This window comes from Orcinus orca, chromosome X (assembly GCF_937001465.1).
Source record: "Orcinus orca chromosome X, mOrcOrc1.1, whole genome shotgun sequence".
In the NCBI taxonomy this organism is placed as follows: domain Eukaryota; kingdom Metazoa; phylum Chordata; class Mammalia; order Artiodactyla; family Delphinidae; genus Orcinus; species Orcinus orca.
The window spans coordinates 104,125,296-104,147,021 of record NC_064580.1 but is presented as its reverse complement, the minus strand read 5'-3'; the positions used below and the strand labels follow the sequence as shown (position 1 = coordinate 104,147,021).

Genomic DNA, 21,726 nt, shown 5'->3' with positions numbered 1-21,726 from the left:
ACCAGAGCAGGGAGCAGCCGCGGAAGGGAAAGAGGCGGGAGACGAAGGAGAAGGAAAGGAAGGCTGCGAGGTCAGCGTCGGAGCCGCCGGCCCCGCGGACGGCGAAAGCCGCGAGGCCGAGGCCGAGGCGGGCGGCGGCGAAGGCGGAGAGCAGGGCGGCGAGGAGCAGCCCCCGCGGGCCGCCGTCGAGGGTCCCGAGACCGCAGACGGGCAGCGGCGGGGCCCCCGCGCCAGGTTCACGCAGGTGCAGGTGCAGGACCTGGAGAGCGTTTTCCAGCACACTCAGTACCCCACCGCGCTCATGCGGTAAGCAGGCGTCTCGGGTGGCGCGGGCTGCCGCGCGGGTGGTGGGCGGCGCTCTCGCGAGTCCCTCTCCTCGGCTCCGGATCTGAAAGCCCCGGGGCCTGGCGGCGGCCCGCCCTTCCTGCACACTCGAGGCCTAGGACGGGGGCGGGGACTCTGCCTGGCGGGAATCGAGGTCGATATTTCCGTGCGGTGTTTGAGTAAGTCACGTTGGGGAGCTTTGTGGGCCGCCGGTTCACATAAATAATGAGTCGCCCGAGACGTGGTGGAGCAAATGCAGAGTTGGAATCTACTTTTATCTGAAATTTTGATCATCAGTTATTCATGGATTATATTTGCATTAGTTTAAACACTACATGAAAACATCCTTTATCTTTTCTTTTTTTTTTTGCGGTGCACGGACCTCTCACTGTTGTGGCCTTTCCGGTTGCGGAGCACAGGCTCCGGACGTGCAGGCTCAGCGGCCATGGCTCTCGGGCCCAGCCTCTCCGCGGCATGTGGGATGTTCCCGAAGCGGGGCACGAACCCGTGTCCCCCGCATCGGCAGGCGGACTGTCAACCACTGCGCCACCAGGGAAGCCCTAAAACATCCTTTATCTTGATTACTGAATTTTTAAAAATAAATCAATTTATTTATTTATGGCTGCATTGGGTCTTTGTTGCTGCTCTCGGGCTCTGGGCACGGGCTTTCTCTAGTTGCGGCGAGCGGGGGCTACCCTAAAATTGCGGTGCGCGCATTGTGGTGGCTTCTCTTGTTGCAGAGCGCGGGCTCTAGGCGGGTGGGCTTCCGTAGTAGTTGTGGCACGTGGGCTCAGTAGTTGTGGCTCGCGGGCTCTAGAGCGCAGTCTCGGTAGTGGTGGCACACGGGCTTAGTTGCCCCGCGGCATGTGGGATCTTCCCGGACCAGGGCTCGGACCCGTGTCCCCTGCATCGGCAGGTGGATTCTTAACCCCTGCGCCACCAGGGAAGCCCGATTACTGAATTTTTAGTTACCCCTGAAGTTTGTGCCTGAGGCAGAATTGTTCCCTAAAGCAAGCTTCAGTGTGGAGAATGAATGGGTTGCTGAGTACCCGTGAATGCGGCTAAAATTTAAAAAGCTATCATTTACATTGTGCTTACTGTGTGTTAAGCACTTGTTTTAAAGGGTTTTTCTACATACTGTCATTGAATCTTCACAACCCCTTGTGAATGTGGTAGCCACTGTTATTATCCCCACTTATAACTGTGAAAAAACTGCAGCTCAGAGAAGTGATGAGACTTGCCCAAGATGGCACAGCTGGAATGTGGCAGAGCTGGGATTCAGTCCTAGGAGGCTGTTCAGTAGGCAAGGCCAGAGGTGATGGTGTGTTGGTCCAGGGTAGTGGCGATGGAGAGAAGTGAACAGATTAAAGAGATATTTAGCAGGTAAAATTGATAGCAATTCATGGTAATTTGAACACGGGGGTAAAAGGAAATGTTTAAGAAAAATGTATAAATTTCTGATTTGCCCAAATGAATGGCTGCTGGTATATTCAGTGAGCTAGGGAATATTGAAAGACAATAAAAGAAGCTTGCAAGAGACAGAGGAGGAGTGTTTGGAGAGGCTGTTTGTAGGCAAACCGTATCGTGGAAACCTGGATGGCGGTAGGAGACGATTCAACAAGAAGGGATGGTAACTAGCATCAACTTCGGTTTAGGATTTTCTGTTCAACTCGATTACTCCAAGTTCGGTTGCTTTTTGCTGTGGTGTGATAATTGGATCAGCCCAATTTCTCCCTTTCTCAAAAGTGTCAAACTCAAGATGCCCCTTGATTTGGATGTCTAGAGCTGCCTGATAAATATTTTTTCTTCCAGTCTATTATGATATAATTAACATTCAGTACTGTATAAGTTTAAGGTGCACAGCATAACGAGTTGGCTTATGTGCGTCATGAAATGATCATAATAAGTTTGGTGACCATCCATCATCTCATACAGATACATAATTAAACAGAAAAAAAGCTTTTTGTGTGATGAGAACTTTTAGGAACTCTCTTAACAGATTTCGTATATAACATACAGCAGTGTTAATTTTATTTATCATGTTGTACATTATATCCCTAGTACTTATTTATCTTATAACTGGAAGTTTGTACCTTTTGACTGCCTTCATCCAATTTCCCCACCTCACTCAATTTCATTTCTTTTTATGGCTGAGTAATATTCCATTGTATATATGTGCCACATCTTCCCCATCCATTCATCCGATGATGAGCACCTAGGTTGCTTCCATCTCTGGGCCATTGTAAATAGAGCTGCAATGAACATCCTGGTACATGACTCCCTTTGAACCATAGTCCTCCCAGGGTATATGCCCAGTAGTGGGCCCGCTGGGTCACGTGGCAGTTCCACTTGTAGTTTTCCAAGGAACCCCCATACTGTTCTCCATAGTGGCTGTACCAATTCACATTCCCACCAGCAGTGCAGGAGCGTTCTCCACACCCTCTCCAGCATTTATTGTTTCTAGATTTTTTGATGATGGCCATCCAGCCATCTCCACACCCTCTCCAGCATTTATTGTTTCTAGATTTTTTGATGATGGCCATTCTGACCGGTGTGAGATGATATCTCACCGCAGCCCTGATCTGCATTTCCCTAATGATTAATGATATTGAGCATTCCTCCATGTGCTTGCTGGCAGTCTGTACAACTTCCTTGGAGAAATGTCTACCCAGGTCCCCTGCCCATTCCTGGATTGGGTTGCCCGTTTTTCTGTTATTGAGCTGCACGAGCTGCTTGCATATTTTGGAAATTAATCCTTTGTCAGTTGCTCCATCTGCAAACACCTTCTTCCATTCTGAGGGTCGTCCCCTGGTCTTGCTTATGGTTTCCTCCGCTGTGCAAAGGCCCTGAAGTTTCACTAGGTCCCACCTGTTCACCCTTGTTTCTATTTCCATTTCTCTAGGAGGTGGGTCAAAAAGGATCTTGCTGTGATTTATGTCATAGAGTGTTCTGCCTATGCTTTCCTCTAAGAGCCCGACAGCTTCTGGCCTTACATTCAGGCCCTCCATCCATTTTGAGCTTATTTTTGTGCATGGTGCCAGGGAGTGATCTAATCTCAAACCTTTACATGTACCTGTCCAGTCCTCCCAGCACCACCCATTGAAGAGGCTGTCCCTTCTCCACTGTACACTCCTGCCTCCTTCATCAAAGATAAGGTGACCATATGTGCGTGGGTTCATCTCTGGGCTTTCCATCCTGTTGCATTGATCCATCTCCCTGCCTCTGCGCCAGTACCACAGTGTCCCGACCACTGCAGCTCTGTAGTATAGTCCGAAGCCAGGGAGCCCGACTCCTCCAGCTCCGTTCCTCGTTCTCAAGACTGCCCTGGCCATTCGGGGTCCCCTGTGTTTCCTGTATGGATATTTTAGCAATATTAATTCTTCCAATCCAAGAACACAGTATATCTTGCCATTTTGGGGGAACATTTTCAAATTCCTTCATCAGTGTTTTGTATATAGTTTTCAGAGTATAGGTCTTTCACTTCCTTGGTTAAGTTTATTCCTAGGTATTTTATTCTTTTTGATGCTATTTTATTTATTATTATTAATTAATTAATTACTTTTATTTTTGGCTGCGTTGGGTCTTTGTTGCTGCACGTGGGCTTTCTTTAGTTGCGGCAAGTGGGGCCTTCTCATTGCGGTGGCTTCTCTTGTTGCAGAGCACAGGCTCTAGGCACGCGGGCTTTAGTAGTTGTGGCACACGGGCTCAGTAGCTGTGGCTCGCAGGCTCCAGAGCGCAGGCTCAGTAGTTGTGTCCCACAGGCTTAGTTGCTCCGCGGCATGTGGGATCTTCCCAGACCAGGGCTTGAACCCGTGGACCCTGCATTGGCAGGTGGATTCTTAACTACTGCGCCACCAGGGAAGCCCTTGAAGCTATTTTAAATGGGATTGTTTTCTTGCTTTCTCTCTGAGAGTATAGTGTATTATAGTGTAGAGAAAAGCAGCAGATTTCTGTATATTAATTTGAATCCTGAAACTTTACTGAATTCACTTATTAGTTGTAGCAGTTTTTTGGTGGAGACTTTAGGGTTATCGGGTTTGTTTTTAATTGAGTTACAGTTGATGTACAATATTATATAAGTTTCAGGTGTACAATATAGTGATTCACAATTTTTAAAGGTTATACTCCATTATAGTTATTATAAAATATTGGCTATATTCCCCATGCTGTACAATATATCCTTGTAGCTTATTTATTTTATACATAGTAGTTTGTACCTATTAATCCACTGCCCCTATCTCGTCCTTCTCCCCTGTATCTTCCCACTGGTAACCACTAGTTTGTTCTCTATATCTATGAGACTGTTTCTTTTTCGTTGTATTCAATAGTTTGCTTTAATTTTTAGATTCCACATATCAGTGAGATCATTTGTCTTTCTCTGTCCTACTTATTTCACTAAGCATAATACCCTCCAAGTCCATCCATGTTGTTGCAAACGGCAAAGTTTTATTCTTTTTAACCTCCATTGTATATACATACCACATCTTCTTTATCCGTTCCTCTATTGGTGGACACTCAGGTTGCTCCCATATCTTGGCTATTGTAAATGATGCTGCTATGAACATTGGGGTGCATGTATCTTTTTGAATTAGTGTTTTTGTTTTTTTCAGATATATACCCAGGATTGAAATTGCTGGGTCCTATGGTAGTTCTATTTTTAGTTTTTTGAGAAACCTCCATACTGTTTGCCACAGTGGCTGCACCAATTTACATTCCCACCAACAGTGTACAAGGGTTCCCCTTTCTCCACATCCTCACCAATATTTGTTATTTGTAGTCTTTTTAAGAATTAATTACTTTACTAAGTTTTGGCTGCATTGGGTCTTCGATGCTGTGCGCGAGCTTACTCTAGTTGCAGGTGAGCCAGAGCTGCTCTTTGTTGCGGTGCACGGGCTTCTCATTGCGGTGGCTTCTCTTGTGGTGGATCACAGGCTGCAGGTGCGCAGGCTTCAGTAGTTGTGGCACACGGGCTCAGTAGTTGTGGCTCGAGGGCTCTAGAGCGCAGGCTCAGTAGTTGTGGTGCACGGGCTTAGTTGCTCTGTGGCATGTAGGATCTTCCTGGACCAGGGCTCAAACCCGTGTCCCCTGCACTGGCAGGTGGATTCTTAACCACTGCGCCACCAGGGAAGTCCCTGTAGTCTTTTGGACGGTAGCTATTCTAAGGTGATATCTCATTGTAGTTGTGGTTTGCATTACTCTGATGATTAGTGATGTCCGTTTTTATTTTTTTATATATTTATTTTTCTGAATTTTTGAATTTTATTTATTTTTTTATACAGCGTGTTCTTATTAGTTATCCATTTTACACATATTACTGTATATATGTCAATCCCAGTCTCCCAGTTCATCCCACCACCAGCACCACCCCACTGTCCCCCCTTGGTGTCCATATGTTTGTTCTGTACATGTGCGTCTCTATTTCTGCCCTGCAAACTGGTTCATCTGTACCATTCTTCTAGGTTCCACATATATGCATTAATATAGGATATTTGTTTTTCTCTTTCTGACTTACTTCACTCTGTATGACAGTCTCTAGATCCATCCACATCTCTACAAATGACCCAATTTCGTTCCTTTTTATGACTAATATTCCACTGTACATATGTACCACATCTTCTTTATCCATTCATCTGACGATGGGCATTTAGGTTGCTTCCATGACCTGGCTATTGTAAATAGTGCTGTAATGAACATTGGGGTGCATGTGTCTTTTTGAATTACGGTTTTCTCTGGGTATATGCCCAGGAGTGGGATTACTGGGTCATATGGTAATTCTATTTTTAGTTTTTTAAGGAACCTCCATACTGTTCTCCATAGTGGCTATATCAATTTACATTCCCACCAACAGGGCAACAGGGTTCCCTTTTCTCCACACCCTCTCCAGCATTTGTTGTTTGTAGATTTTGTAATGATGCCCATTCTAACTGGTGTGCGGTGATACCTCACTGTAGTTTTGATTTGCGTTTCTCTAATAATAGTGCTGTTGAGCAGCTTGTCATGTGCTTCTTGGCCATCTGTATGTCTTCTTTGGAGAAATGTCTGTTTAGGTCTTCTGCCCATTTTTGGATTGGGTTGTTTGTTTTTTTGCTATTGAGCTGCATGAGCTGCTTGTAAATTTTGGAGATTAATCCTTTGTCACTTGCTTCATTTGCAAATATTTTCTCCCATTCTGAGGGTTGTCTTTTGGCCTTGTTTATGGTTTCCTTTGTTATGCAAAAGCTTTTAAGTTTCATTAGGTCCCATTGGTTTATTTTTGTTTTTATTTTCATTACTCTAGGAGGTGGAACAAAAAAGATCTTGCGGCAATTTATCTCAAAGAGTGTTCTTCCTATGTTTTCCTCTAAGAGTTTTATAGTGCTCGGTCTTACATTTAGGTCTCTAATCCATTTTGAGTTTATATTTGTGTATGGTGTTAGGGAGTGTTCTAATTGCATTCTTTTACATGGAGCTGTCCAGTTTTCCCAGCACCACTTATTGAAGAGACTGTCTTTTTCTCCATTGTACATCCCTGCCTCCTTTGTCATAGATTAGTTGACCATATGTGTGTGGGTTTATGTCTGGGCTTTCTATCCTGTTCCATTGATCTGTATTTCTGTTTTTGTGCCAGTACCCTATTGTCTTGATTACTGTAGCTTTGCAGTATAGTCTGAAGTCTGCGAGTCTGATTCCTCCAGCTCCATTTTTTTCCCTCAAGACTGCTTTGGATATTCAGGGTCTTTTGTGTCTCCATACAAATTTTAAGATTTTTTTGTTCTAGTTCTGTAAAACACGCCATTGGTAATTTGATAGGGATTGCATTGAATCTGTAGATTGCTTTGGGTAGTATTGCCATTTTCACAATGTTGATTCTTCCAATCCAAGAACATGGTATATCTCTCCATCTGTTGGTATCATCTTTAATTTCTTTCATCAGTGTCTTATAGTTTTCTGCATACAGGTCTTTTGTCTCTCTAGGTAGGTTTATTCCTAGGTATTTTATTCTTTTTGTTGCCATGGTAAATGGGAGTGTTTCCTTAATTTCTCTTTCAGATTTTTCATCATTAGTGTATAGGAATGCAAGAGATTTCTGTGCATTAATTTTGTATCCTGCAACTTTACCAAATTCATTGGTTAGCTCCAGTAGTATTCTGGTGGCATCTGTAGGATTCTCTATGTATAGTATCATGCCATCTGCAAACAGTGACAGCTTTACTTCTTCTATTCCAATTTGTATTCCTTTTATTTCTCTTTCTTCTCCGATTGCCGTGGCTAGGACTTCCAAAACTATGTTGAATAATAGTGGTGAGAGTGGGCAACCTTGTCTTGTTCCTGATCTTAGGAAATGCTTTCAGTTTTTCACCACTGAGAATGATGTTTGCTGTGGGTTTGTCGTATATGGGCTTTATTATATTGAGGTAGGTTCCCTCTATGCCCACTTTCTGGAGAGTTTTTATCATAAATGGTGTCGAATTTTCTCAAAAGCTTTTTCTTCATCTATTGAGATGATCATATGGTTTTTATTCTTCAATGTGTTAATATGGTGTATCACATTGATTGATTTGCATATATTGAAGAATCCTTGCATTCCTGGGATAAATCCCACTTGATCACAGTGTCTGATCCTTTTAATGTGTTGTTGTATTCTGTTTGCTAGTATTTTGTTGAGGATTTTGGCATCTATATTCATCAGTGATATTGGTCTGTAATTTTCTTTTTTGTAGTATCTTTGTCTGGTTTTGGTATCCAGGTGATGGTGGCCTCATAGAATGAGTTTGGGAGTGTTCCTTCCTCTGCAATTTTTTGGAAGAGTTTGAGAAGGATGGGTGTTAGTGCTTCTCTAAATGTTTGATAGCATTCACCTGTGAAGTTATCTGGTCCTGGACTTTTGTTTGTTGGAAGATTTTTTTTTTTTTTTTTTTTTTTTTTTTTTTTTTTTGCGGTACGCGGGCCTCTCACTGCTGTGGCGTCTCCCGTTGCAGAGCGCAGGCTCCAGATGCGCAGGCTCAGCGGCCATGGCTCATGGGCCCAGCCGCTCCACGGCATGTGGGATCTTCCCGGACTGGGGCACGAACCCGTGTCCCCTGCATCAGCAGGCAGACTCTCAACCACTGCGCCACCAGGGAAGCCCTGTTGGAAGATTTTTAATCACAGTTTCAATTTAATTACTTGTGATTGGTCTGTTCATATTTTCTATTTCTTCCTGGTTCAGTCTTGGAAGGTTATACCGTTCTAAGAATTTGTCCATTTCTTCCAGGTTGTCCATTTTATTTCCATAGAGTTGCTTGTAGTAGTCTCTTAGGTTGCTTTGTATTTCTGCAGTGTCTGTTGTAACTTTTCCTTTTGCATTCCTAATTTAATTGATTTGAGTTCTCTCCCTCTTTTCCTTGAGGAGTCTGGCTAATGGTGTATCAATTTCGTTTATCTTCTCAAAGAACCAGCTTTTAGTTCTGTTGATCTTTGCTATTGTTTTCTTTGTTTCTATTTCATTTATTTCTGCTCTGATGTTTATGATTTCTTTCCTTCTGCTAACTTTGGGTTTTGTTTGTTCTTCTTTCTCTAGTTCCTTTAGGTGTAAGTTTAGATTGTTTACTTGAGATTTTTATTGTTTCTTGAGGTAGGCTTGTATTGCTATAAACTTCCGTCTTAGAACTGCTTTTGCTGCATCCCATAGGTTTTGGATCGTCGTATTTTCATTGTCATTCGTCTCTAGGTATTTTTTGATTTCCTCTTTAATTTCTTCAATGATCTCTTGGTTATTTAGTAACGTATTGTTTAGCCTGCATGTGTTCGTGTTTTTTACGTTTTTTTCCCTGTAATTGATTTCTAATCTTATAGTGTTGTGGTCAGAAAAGATGCTTGATATCATTTCAATTTTGTTAAATTTACTGAAGCTTGATTTGTGGCCGTAGATGTGATCTGTCCTGGAGAATGTTCCATGCGCAGTTGAGAAAAAAGTGTAATCTGCTGTTTTTGGATGGAATGTCCTATAAATATCAATTAAATCTATCTGGTCTATTGTGTCATTTAAAGCTTGTGTTTCCTTATTAATTTTCTGTTTGGATGATCTGTCCATTGGTGTAAGTGAGGTGTTAAAGTCCCCCACTATTATTGTGTTGCTGTCGATTACCTCTTTTATAGCTGTTAGCGGTTGCCCTATGTATTGAGGTGCTCCTATGTTGAGTGCATATATATTTATAATTCTTATATCTTCTTCCTGGATTGATCATTATGTAGTGTCCTTCCTTGTCTCTTGTAACATTGTTTATTTTAAGGTCTATTTTATCTGATACAAGTATTGCTACTCCAGCTTTTTTTTTTCTTTATTTATTTTTTTTTGTGGTACGTGGGCCTCTCACTGTTGTGGCCTCTCCCGTTGCAGAGCACAGGTTCCGGACGCGCAGGCTCAGCGGCCATGTCTCGCGGGCCTAGCCGCTCCGCGGCATATGGAATCCTCCCGGACCAGGGCACGAACCCATGTCCCCTGCATAGGCAGGCAGACTCTCAACCACTGCGCCACCAGGGAAGCCCTCCAGCTTTCTTTTGATTTCCATTTGCATGGAATATCTTTTTCCATCCCCTCACTTTCAGTCTGTATGTGTCCCTTGGTCTGAAGTGGGTCTCTTGTAGACAGCATGTATATGGTTCTTATTTTTCTGTCCATTCAGCGAGCCTGTGTCTTTTAGTTGGAGCATTTAGTCCATTCACGTTTAAGGTAATTATCGATATGTATGTTCCTGTTACCATTGTCTTAATTGTTATGGGTTTGTTTTTGTAGGTCCTTTTTTTCTCTTGTGTCTCCCACTTAGAGAACTTCCTGTAGCATTTGTTGTAAAGCTGGTTTGGTAGTGCTGAATTCTCTTAGCTTTTGCTTGTCTGTAAAGCTTTTGATTTCTCCATCGAACTGAATGACATCCTTGCCGAGTAGAGTAATCTTGGTTGTAGGTTCTTCCCTTTCATCACTTTAAGTATATCATGCCACTCCCTTCTGGCTTTTGTAGAGTTCCTGCTGAGAAATCAGCTGTTAACCTTATGGCAGTTCCCTTGTATATTATTTGTCATTTTTCCCTTGTTGCTTTCAGTAATTTTTCTTTGTCTTTAAATTTTGTCAATTTGATTACTATGTGTCTCGGTGTGTTTCCCCTTGGGTTTATCCTGCCTGGGTCTCTCTGTGCTTCCTGGACTTGAGTGGCTATTTCCTTTCCCACGTTAGGGAAGTTTTCCACTATAATCTCTTCAAATATTTTCTCGGGTCCTTTCTCTCTCTCTTCGCCTTCTGGGACCCCTATAATGCGAATGTTGTTGCGTTTAATGTGGTCCCAGAGGTCTCTTAGGCTGTCTTCATTTCTTTTCATTCTTTTTTCTTTATTCTGTTCCGTGGCAGTGAACTCCACCATTCTGTCTTCCAGGTCACTTATCTGTTCTTCTGCCTCAGTTATTCTGCGATTGATTCCTTCTAGTGTATTTTTCATTTCAGTTATTGTATTGTTCATCTCTGTTTGTTTGTGCTTTAATTCTCCTAGATCTTTGTTTAACATTTCTTGCATCTTCTCAATCGTTGCCTCCATTCGTTTTCTGAGGTCCTGGATCATCTTCACTATCATTATTCTGAATTCATTTTCTGGAAGTTTTCCTATCTCCACTTCATTTAGTTGTTTTTCTGGGGTTTCATCTTGTTCCTTCATCTGGTACATAGCCCTCTGCCTTTTCATCTTGTCTATCTTTCTGTGATTGTGGTTTTTGTTCCACAGGCTGTGGGATTGTAGTTCTTCTTGCTTCTGCTCTCTACTTCCTAATGTCTGTTTTTATTGAGGTATATTTGATTTACAATGTTATATTAGTTTCAGATGTGCAGCACAGTGATTCAATATTTTCATAGATTATTCTCCATTTAAAGTTATTATAAAATATTGGCTCTATTCCTGGTGCTGTAAAATATATCCTTTTTTATTATCCAATTCAGTTTCATTACTGATCATTGATGTATTCAAATTTTCTATTTCTTACTGCTTTAGTCTTGGGAGACGGTACATTTCTGGGAATTTGTTCATTTCTTCTAGTTTGTCCATTTTATTGATGTATGATTGTTCATAGTAATCTCTTATGATCCTTTGTATTTCTGTGGTGTTGGTTCTAACCTCTTTTTCTTTTCTGATTTTATTGATTTGGACCCTCTTTCTCTTTTTCTTGATGAGTCTGGCTAAAGGTTTATCAATTTTATTTACCTTTTCAAAGAATCATCTCTTACTTCCATTGATATTTTATATATTTTAAAATCTATTTCATTTCTTTCTTCTCTGATCTTTGTGACTTTGTCCCTTGTACTAACTTTGGGTTTTGTTCTCTTATTTTGTTTTTTTGTTTTTTTAACATCTTTATTGGGGTATAATTGCTTTACAATGGTGTGTTAGTTTCTGCTTTATAACAAAGTGAATCAGTTATACATATACATATGTCCCCATATCTCTTCCCGCTTGTGTCTCCCTCCCTCCCACCCTCCCTATCCCACCCCTCTAGGTGGTCACAAAGCACCGAGCTGATCTCCCTGTGCTATGCGGCTGCTTCCCACTAGCTATCTATTTTAGGTTTGGTAGTGTATATATGTCCATGCCACTCTCTCAGTTTGTCCCAGCTTACCCTTCCCCCTCCCCGTATCCTCAAGTCCATTCTCTAGTAGGTCTGTGTCTTTATTCCTGTCTTGCGCCTAGTTCTTCATGTCATTTTTTTCTTAGATTCCATATATATGTGTTAGCATACGGTATTTGTCTTTCTCTTTCTGACTTACTTCACTGTGTAAGACAGACGCTAGGTCCATCCACCTCACTACAAATAACTCGATTTCGTTTCTTTTTATGGCTGAGTAACATTCCATTGTATATATGTGCCACATCTTCTTTATCCATTCACCTGTTGATGGACACTTAGGTTGCTTCCATGTCCTGGCTATTGTAAATAGAGCTGCAATGAACATTGTGGTACATGACTCTTTTGGAATTATGGTTTTCTCAGGGTATATTCCCAGTAGTGGGTTTGCTGGGTCGTATGGTAGTTCTATTTTTAGTTTTCTAAGGAACCTCCATACTGTTCTCCATAGTGGTTGTATCAATTTACATTCCAACCAACAGTGCAAGAGCGTTCCCTTTTCTGCGCACCCTCTCCAGCATTTATCGTTTCTAGATTTTTTTGATGATGGCCATTCTGACGGGTGTGATATGACATCTCATTGTAGTTTTGATTTGCATTTCTCTAATGATTAATGATGTTGAGCAGGGCTTCCCTGGTGGTGCAGTGGTTGAGAATCTGCCTGCCAATGCAGGGGACACGGGTTTGAGCCCCGGTCTGGGAAGATTCCACATGCCACGGAGCAACTGGGCCCGTGAGCCACAACTACTGAGCCTGTGCGTCTGGAGCCTGTGCTCCGCAACAAGAGAGGCCGTGATAGTGAGAGGCCCACGCACCACGATGAAGAGTGGCCCCCGCTTTCCGCAACTAGAGAGAGCCCTCGCACAGAAATGAAGACCCAACACGGCCAAAAATAAATTAATTAATTAATTAACTACAAAAAATGATGTTGAGCATTCTTTCATGTGTTTGTTGGCAATCTGTGTATCTTCTTTGGAGAAATGTCTATTTAGGTCTTCTGCCCATTTATGGATTGGGCTGTTGTTTGTTTGATATTGAGCTGCATGAACTGTTTGTAAATTTTGGAGATGAATCCTTTGTCAGTTGCTTCATTTGCAAATACTTTTTTCCATTCTGAGGGTTGTCTTTTGGTCTTGTTTATGGTTTCCTTTGCTGTGAAAAAGCTTTGAAGTTTCAATAGGTCCCATTTGTTTATTTTTGTTTTTATTTCCATTTCTCTAGGAAGTGGGTCAAAAAGGATCTTGCTCTGATTTATGTCATAGAGTGTTCTGCCTATGTTTTCCTCTAAGAGTTTGATAGTGTCTGGCCTTACATTTAGGTCTTTAATCCATTTTTAGTTTATTTTTGTATATGGTGATAGGGAGTGTTCTAATTTCATACTTCTACATGTACCTGTCCAGTTTTCCCAGCACCACTTATTGAAGAGGCTGTCTTTTCTCTACCATATATTGTTGCCTCCTTTATCAAAGGTAAAGTGACCATATGTGCGTGGGTTTATGTCTGGGCTTTCTATCCTGTTCCATTGATCTGTATTTCTGGTTTTGTGCCGGTAGCATACTGTCTTGATTACTGTAACTTTGTAGTATAGTCTGAAGTCAGGGAGCCTGATCCCTCCAGCTCCATTTTTCGTTCTCAAGATTGCTTTAGGTATTCGGGGTCTTTTGTGTTTCCATACAATTTGTGAAATTTTTTGTTCTAGTTCTGTGAAAAATGCCAGTGGTAGTTTGATAGGGATTGCATTAAATCTGTAGATTGCTTTGGGTAGTAGAGTCATTTTCACAATGTTGGTTCTTCCATTCCAAGAACATGGTATATCTCTCCATCTATTCGTGTCATCTTTAATTTCTTTCATCAGTGTCTTATAATTTTCTGCACACAGGTCTTTTGTCTCCTTAGGTTGGTTTATTCCTAGATACTTTATTCTTTTTGTTGCAGTGGTAAATGGGAGTGTTTTCTTAGTTTCACTTTTAGATTTTTCATCATTATTGTATAGGAATGCCAGAGATTTCTGTGCATTAATTTTGTATCCTGCTACTTTACCAAATACATTGATTCACTCTAGTAGTTTTCTGTTAGCATTTTTAGGATTCTCTATGTATAGGATCATGTCATCTGCAAACAGTGACAGCTTTACTTCTTCTTTTCCAATTTGGATTCCTTTTATTTTTTGTTTCTCTGATTGCTGTGGCTAAAACTTCCAAAACTATGTTGAATAATAGTGGTGAGAAAGTGGGAAACCTTGTCTTGTTCCTAATCTTAGTGGAAATGGTTTCAGTTTTTCACCATTGAGGACGATGTTGGCTGTGGGCTTGTCATATATGGCCTTTATTATGTTGAGGAAAGTTCCCTCTATGCCTGCTTTCTGCAGGGTTTTTATCATAAATGGGTGTTGAATTTTGTCGAAAGCTTTCTCTGCATCGATTGAGATGATCCTATGGTTTTTCTCCTTCAATGTGTTAATATGGTGTATCACATTGATTGATTTGCATATATGGAAGAATCCTTGCATTCTTGGAATAAACCCCACTTGATCATGGTGCATGATCCTTTTAATGTGCTGTTGGATTCTGTTTGCTAGTATTTTGTTGAGGATTTTTGCATCTATGTTCATCAGTGGTATTGCCTGTAGTTTTCTTGCTTTGTGACATCTTGTCTAGTTTTGGTATCAGGGTGATGGTGGCCTCGTAGAATGAGTTTGGGAGTGTTCCTCCCTCTGCTATATTTTGGAAGAGTTTGAGAAGGATAGGTGTTAGCTCTTCTCTAAATGTTTGATAGAATTCGCCTGTGAAGCCATCTGGTCCTGGGCTTTTGTTTGTTGGAAGATTTTTAATCACACTTTCAATTTCAGTGCTTGTGATTGGTCAGTTCATATTTTCTATTTCTTCCTGGTTCAGTCTCGGCAAGTTGTGCCTTTCTAAGAATCTGTCCATTTTTTCCCATTGTCAAATTTATTGGCATATAGTTGCTTGTAGTAATCACTCATGATCCTTTGTATTTCTGCAGTGTCAGTTGTTACTTCTCCTTTTTCATTTCTAATTCTATTGATTTGAGTCTTCTCCCTTTTTTTCTTGATGAGTCTGGGTAATGGTTTATCAATTTTGTTTATCTTCTCAAAGAACCAGCTTTTAGTTTTATTGATCTTTGCTATCATTTCCTTCATTTCTTTTTCATTTATTTCTGATCTGATCTTCATGATTTCTTTCCTTCTGCTAACTTTGGGGGTTTTTTTGTTCTTCTTTCTCTAATTGCTTTAGGTGCAAGGTTAGGTTGTTTATTTGAGATGTTTCCTGTTTCTTAAGGTAGGATTGTATTGCTATAAACTTGCCTCTTAGAACTGCTTTTGCTGCATCCCATAGGTTTTGGGTCATCGTGTCTCCATTGTCATTTGTTTCTAGGTATTTTTTGATTTCCTCTTTGATTTCTTCAGTGATCACTTGGTTATTAAGTGGTGTATTGTTTAGCCTCCATGTGTTTGTATTTTTTACAGATCTTTTCCTGTAATTGATATCTAGTTTCATAGCGTGGTGGTTGGAAAAGATACTTGATATGATTTCAATTTTCTTAAATTTACCAAGGCTTGATTTGTGATCCAAGATATGATCTATCCTGGAGAATGTTCCATGAGTACTTGAGAAGAATGTGTATTCTGTTGTTTTGGGATGGAATGTCCTATAAATATCAATTAAGTCCATCTTGTTTAATGTATCATTTAAAGCTTGTGTTTCCTTATTTATCTTCATTTTAGATGATCTGCCCATTGGTGAAAGTGGGGTGTTAAAGTCCCCTACTATGATTGCGTTACCGTCGATTTCCCCTTTTATGGCTGTTAGCCTTTGCCTTATGTATTGAGGTGCTCCTGTGTTGGGTGCTTAAATATTTACAGTTGTTATATCTTCTTCTTGGATCGATCCCTTGATCATTATGTAGTGTCCTTCTTTGTCTCTTGTAATAGTCTTTATTTTAAAGTGTATTTTGTCTCATATGAGAAATGCTACTCCAGCTTTATTTTGATTTCCATTTGCATGGAATACCTTTTTCCATCCCTTCACTTTCTGTCTGAGTCTTTAGATCTGAAGTGCGTCTCTTGTAGGCAGCATGTATGTGGGTCTTGTTTTTGTATCCATTCAGCCACTCTTTGTCGTTTGATTGGAGCATTTATTCCATTTATATTTAAAGTAATTATTGGTAGGTATGTAATTACTGCCATTTTGCTAATTGTTTTTGGAGTTCTTTTTGTTCCTCTTCTTTTGCTCTCTTCCCTTGTGATTTGATGACTATCTTTAGTGTTATGTTTGGATTCCTTTCTCTGTGTGTGTGTGTATCTATTATAGATTTTTGGTTTGTGGTTACCATGAGGTTTATATATAGCAGTGCATTAGATTATACATATATATGTATATATCTATATTCTTTTTTCTTAATTCTTTTCCATTATATTTTATTACAAGATATTGAATAGAGTTCCCTGTGCTATACAATAAATCCTTGTGGTTTATCTGGTATCTATGGTAGTGTGCATCTGTTAATCCTGTGCTCCCAATTTATCCCCCCACTTGGTAACCATAAGTTTGTTTTTTATGTCTGTGAATCTGTTTTTGTTTTGTAAATAAGTTCACTTGTTCTGTTTTTTAGATTCCACATATAAGTGATATCATGTAATATTTGTCTTTCTCTGTCTGACTTACTTCACTTAGGATAGTACTCTCTAAGTCCGTCCATGTTGTTACAAATGGCAGGATTTCATACCTTTTTATGGCTGAGTAATATTCCATTGTATATATATACCACATCGTCTTTATCCATTCATCTGTTGATGGACACTTAGGTTGCTTCCACATCTTAGTTATTGTAAACAGTGCTGCTCTGAACATTGGGGTGCATGTATCTTTTCGAATTAGAGCTTTCATCTTTTTCAGGTATATGCCCAGATATGGGATTAGTGATGTTGAGCATCTTTTCATGTGCCTGTTGGCCATCTGTATGTCTTCTTTGGAGAAATGTCTATTTAGGTCTTCTGCCCATTTTTTGATTGCGTTGTTTGTTTTTTTGTTATTGAGTTGTATGAGCTATTGGCATATTTTGGAAATTAAGCCCTTGTCAGTTGCATTGTGTGCAAATATTTTCTGCCAGTTCGTAAATCTAATGTGCTTGGACCCCTTGCTTCTTGGGGAGAACCTCTGCAATTGTAATTATCCTCCCATTTATGGGTCGCCAACCTGGGGGTGTGGGTCTTGACTATACCACATCTCGGCCCTTCCTATCCATCTCATTGTGTTTCCTTCTTTATATCTGTAGTTGTGGAAGCTCTTGTCTGCTAGTCTTCAGGTCATTCTCATCAATAGCTGCTCTGTAGGCTTCCCTGGTGGCACAGTGGTTGAGGGTCCGCCTGCCGATGCAGGGGACACGGGTTCGTGCCGCGGTCCGGGAAGATCCCACATGCCGCGGAGCGGCTGGGCCCGTGAACCATGACCGCTGAGCCTGCGCGTCCGGAGCCTGTGCTCCGCAACGGGAGAGGCCACAACAGTGAGAGGCCCGCGTACCGCAAAAAAAAAAAAAAAAAAAAAGTTGCTCTGTAAATAGCTGTAATTTTGGTGTACCCATGGAAGGAGGTAAGCTCGGGGTTTTTCCTATGTCACCATCTTGGTTACTCTCTGAATAAACATTTTCACATAGCATGAAATGTGCATTGTATATTTCATTTCATCCATAATGTCAAATGCTGAATATTTTCAACATTTTTCCCCTCAGAAATGAGCTTGCAAGACGCCTGGGAGTGACTGAAGCCAGAGTGTGGGTCAGTAAACCTGAAAAAAGCAACTTGGCAGGGCAGCCAATCTAAAACCTGCTTTAGGAATTGGATACCTTGTCCTAGACATTCTCAAGTTGGTGTGTTTTTGTACACTTGTCGATGTTTTGGAAATAAGGTTTGGACTTCTGGGGCTTTGGGGCCAGAATATATGTATCTTCAGTAAAGTTAAACTCCTTCCAAAACTGGTATCCCTTAGGGGACAAGTCTCTGTGGAATCATGTTGGGGCTGATTCGGACTTGGCAGTTATTCAAATTAATGCACCAAATAGCTGGGTTAGAAGAGGGTTCAAGTATACTAAATTATTTAAAAGTTTTAAAGCCAGGCCTAAGCTCTTTGTATAAGGAGTGAATTTACAAGTATTCAGGCAATTGGGTAAGGGAATAACTCACCTCGGAACACAACATGTGAGCAACTAATATATGTTTAGTTTAGGTGAGACTGATGGGGAGGCGAATAGCTTAAAATTCCAAGTGCCTGGTCCTCTTGCTGTTGTTTTTATGTGTTTGGTAGAGCAGTGTAGAGAGTTTCAGCCGTAAATTTTAATTTTCTGAAATTTTTTGATGTGCAGCCTGAAAACATTGCTAACATAGTAGGTTGTGCAGTATGATGGAGGGGGGAAAGGTTTGCAACCTTTAGGAATTTGTCTAAACATATAAAACAATAAAACAAACAAAAAGAACAAATTTGAATAAATTTCCACTGACCTCAAAAGGTGGACGGGTTTGAGAATAATTGGATACTATCGATATATGTCTTGGAGATACTGCGTAAATTCAACATTATGAAACTACCGAATGTATCAGTGAATATTATTTTCAGCAATTTCTAATGTCTAAGAATTTTTTTCTTCCGTTTTCATACTATTATGAGGGATTGGTTTCGAAGAATTTGTTTGTGATGGTCAGTGGTTGGCTCTCAGCTAGTCGCTTACCTGTGTTAATTTGAAATACTTGCTCATTCATTCAGGTAGTGGTTACTAGTTGGTAGCTCATGGCACAGAAGCTGATTATTTGTCCATAGAACACAGTAAGTTGTATCAAAGGAGTATATATATATATATAATATATATATATATTTAATATATTTATTTATTTATATTTGGCTGCGTTGGGTCTTCGTTGCTGTGCGTGGGCTCTTCTCTAGTTGAGGAGAGCCGGGGTTACTCTTCGTTGTGGTGCGCGGTCTTCTCAGTGCAGTGGCTTCGCTTGTTGTGGAAGAGGAATATTTTTTTAAAACACAAGATTGATAGAAAGGAAGAAAGAAGGAAGGAAGGAAGGAAGAATCAGGATGGGTTCACTAGCTTTGCTGCAGAGAGCGTGTGTGAGGGCAGTGATGGACACGGGCTGCAGAGCTGGTGGTGGGGTCTGGAAAGCAGTGCTGGTGGCCTAAGGCCACGGGCTGGGCTCACAGTCAGGTCTGGCCAGGGCTTGGGAGGCGCAGGCCTCTGCTTTCTCAAGCAGGCAAAGCAAGCTCAGAGGAAAAGAGAAACTGAAGTTTTGGTGGCTTGCTTCTCCTGGGTTTACGTAGTGGTCTCTTAATGGAGTTCTGAAGGGAAAAGGAGCAACAAGAAACAAATGAAGAAGACGGGAGAATGTTTTCATCTATTTCCAAACTCTACAGCATGAGCGTCCCAAAGAAACATTTAATGGACACCCCCCCTTGGTTTGCAAGGACAGTAGGAGCTGTTTTATGAAACCAGTATTGGAAATATGGAAGTAGTGTCAGCCTGAACCTCACATAGCCAGCTTTGCACATTGCTTATATTTATGCAGATTTGACCATTGGTACGCTCGAACCCCCCAAAATGAGCTCTATTACACTGGCTTTTCTCGACTACATATTCATGCAGCAGAAGGACCCAAATACTAAGATGGGAGAGGGAAGATGGGGCGACAGAGAGAGGAGGCCCTTGGTCTCATGTAAAATTTGCCGAGTGGAAACATCCAAAAATACTAAATATGGCACAATTCCATTAACTGAGATGCTGAGGGAGCAGTGGAGTCCACAGGACAGGTTTTACTTTCAGTTGTTAATAGTTGGCAGATATTTAGGGGGGAGCCGTTTTGTGACCCCTCACTCACGTGGTTGTCGGCTGTCTTCCTAAAATGCAGGTTGCACCCTCTTGACTTAAGCATAAGGGACAGGATGGGGATCTCCTGGTTGATTAGCAGCTCCTAGAGGGCGCAACCTTGCTGGGCACCAGAGGCTCTGCTCCAAGGCCCTGCAACTGTAGCCAGAGCGGAGTGAGCTGACCTGGTCCTGAGCCCAGGAAGGTTTGGAGGGTGGGGCAGGTTGGAGAGTGCAGAATTGACAGAGGTGACAATGGTATGCCTCTTTCCCCCCAAACTCTTGTCTGGGCAAAGATTTTAAGAGTTTTAGTAAATTTGGGCTGAGTTCGTCTAAGCATTCGTTACCCCTATAGTCTAATATTAAGGCAGTGTCCAGGGCTTCAGTTCCGCTGGTGTCCAGCAAGACAAGCCACAAAGTCCCTGGGCCCCCCATGACCAAACCTCCCTCACAATACCATCTCCTTCTTTATAACCATCCCAAGGTTCCAGAGGATGAATGACCCTTTTTAGTCATCCTTGGGGAAAGCTTTTGTTTAAAAATCCAACCCACTCCTATTGATTATTTACTGTAACCAAAGATGGGTTTTTCAAAATGGGGACCGTTCCCCTCAGTATGATTTTAAAAGGCACCCACTTTTTCCTATGCTCAACTTCCCCCATAACTAAGGTGACACCTGCCCAATGAGTAGGGATTAGTGGCAGCTGGAGCTGACGGTCAGTTGTCAGGACGCAGACCTCCCAGGCACAGTAATAACAGCAGGGACAGAGTGCAGTTGGTCAGCTCCACCTGCGTGTAAGAGTGGGGGAAATAATAGAAAAGGTGGGAGGGGAGAGACAAAGCCATATGCCAATCCAGAGCCTGGCACATAGTCGGTGCTCGCTCTTCGGGGCGAGGGCGGCTGAAGGGAGCGCCTTCAGCTACATATCCTAAGATACTTTAGCAAGAAGGAAATAGCTTCTCCTGATGCACTTTCAAATCTTCAAGGCACCGAGAGCTCCCTGATGCAATTTTTCATGTCTGACATGAAATGCTCAATATACTAATCAATCTCTTTTTCTCTCTGCTTGAAGGCTTGGTTTAAGAGGAAAAGGGCCAAGTGGAGGAGACATCAGAGGGCACTAATGTTCAGTAACGTGCCCCCCGTGCCCCCTGTTGTCGTCAGCTTCTGTGAGCCCTGCCCTGCCGTCTCGCGTCAGGAGCTGAATTCGTCATGCGATCTTCTGGAGCCACTGCTGATGGACCTGTCCCTGCTGCCCAGACCGCCCGTGCCACCCAGGCCACCTGTGCCACCCATGCTGCCCGTGCCACCCGTGCTGCCCGAGGATCCCATGCCACCCATGCAGCCTGTGGTGCCCAGGCCGCCCGTGCCACCCATGCTGCCCGTGCCGCCCGTGCCACCCGTGCTGCCCGAGGATCCCATGCCACCCATGCAGCCTGTGGTGCCCAGGCCGCCCGTGCCACCCATGCCGCCCATGCAGCTCATGTGGCCCGTGCACCCCATGCCACCAATTTCACCCGTGCCGCCCATGCTGCCCGAGCCGCCCCTGTGGCACGTGCAACCCATGCCACACATGATGCCCAGGCAGCCCTTTCCTCCAATGCCGTTGCCTTCTCCACCCAGGCTTCTTCCACACTTGCTTCCCTGTAGGTGCCCTCATGCAGCATGGCCTGGTCCCTAACCATTGGCAGTCCTACGGTAGCCCTAGTTTCCTCTTAAATGGTGTCCATGACAGTTTTTTTCAAAGGGCCTTTGAGCTAGTTTCAAATTCTGCATACCTCACCACCAAGAACAGTTCCCCAAATGCCTGCAAAGTATATTAAATAGAAGTAGAGGCCTTGACCCACTGTCTTAGGGCATGTTTTGTATTTTCAATAAAGTTGTGAGTTCTCTGCATATTTGTTC

General features: G+C 42.1%; 1 protein-coding gene across 1 annotated transcript; it reads left to right on the top strand.

Moving 5' to 3' along the window:
- Positions 1 to 81: 81 nt before the first annotated feature.
- On the top strand, positions 82 to 21,148 carry LOC125962948 (rhox homeobox family member 2-like; the record flags this gene model as incomplete). The annotated part of the gene is made up of 2 exons (XM_049704533.1): positions 82 to 306; positions 20,894 to 21,148. Coding segments are annotated over 2 exons (480 nt in total), but the record flags the coding sequence as incomplete, so codon positions are not given.
- Between the last annotated feature and the right edge of the window lie 578 nt (positions 21,149 to 21,726).